At 41.2% G+C, this 991-nt stretch overlaps 1 protein-coding gene across 1 annotated transcript; it reads right to left on the reverse strand.

The window, feature by feature from the left end:
* Positions 1 to 340: 340 nt before the first annotated feature.
* LOC145089458 (uncharacterized) lies at positions 341 to 991 on the reverse strand. Its single transcript, XM_079027894.1, has one exon. It carries the CDS (start codon positions 989 to 991, stop codon positions 341 to 343), a length of 651 nt encoding a protein of 216 aa, XP_078884020.1.

Genomic DNA, 991 nt, shown 5'->3' on the forward strand with positions numbered 1-991 from the left:
CTTTGACGTTGAACTACAGGTTTAGCTCCCTATTCTAAGTTAACCTTATGAGAACAATAAGCCAGACTAATCCTTTGATATCGATTATCTTCCATGCTATAGCCCCTTGTCTCTTCTGTAGTACACCCACAAGACTTTCTTTTCCATGTTTGGCCAAATCAGCAGCTATAATTACCGGTTTTTGTTGGCCATATTTAAGAAATGCATACTCCAAGTGATCTAGTAGTGCTTTAAGTTCAGTTTTTGTGTTTTGAATGTTGAACACGTCGAGTCCAGTAAGGGGACTCGTCGAGTCCTGGGTAAAATTCGCAACGAATCGATTTTCTTCAAATGGACTCGTCTAGTCAGTCGGTGCTACTCGGCGAGTCGGGTGTTCTGCACTTCCTATCAGATCATTATATTCAGCTTTCTCGAGCAATCTCTCTATCTCCAGTAGGTCTCTTTCAGTATCAAATTCTTCTTCGAAGATGACGGTGGACTTTTTTTGCTCATCTTCATTCCATTCCTCAATTAACTCTTCCAACATATCAACCGAGAATGTCGTGTCATCACTATTCCGTGGATGCTTCATGGCTTGATCAACCCCAAAAGAAATAGATTCGTCTCCCACCCGAAGAGTAAGTTTAGAATCTCGCATGTCAACTATAGCACTCGTGGTGTTTAGGAAAGGTCTTCCAAGTATGATCAGGACTTGAGGATTCGCTTCCATGTCTAATACTATGAAGTCCATGGGGAACACGAACTTATCAACTTTCACCAATAGATCTTTGCATATTCCCCTTGGGAATTTGACCGTTTTATTTGCTAGGTGAATTTCCATTCGAATTGGCCTTGGCTCTGGAAGATCTAGTTTCTTGAAGAATGAATATGGCATGAGATTTACAGTTGCCCCCGAATCAGCCAATGCATAAATGGTAGCCAAGTTTCTGAATTGACAAGGCAATGTTAAGCTTCCCGGATCACCCTTTTTCTTAGGTAGTTTGTTCAACAT

The sequence above is a fragment of the Lactuca serriola genome, chromosome 2 (assembly GCF_051521515.1).
Source record: "Lactuca serriola cultivar US96UC23 chromosome 2, Lser_US96UC23_V15, whole genome shotgun sequence".
Lineage (NCBI taxonomy): Eukaryota > Viridiplantae > Streptophyta > Magnoliopsida > Asterales > Asteraceae > Lactuca > Lactuca serriola.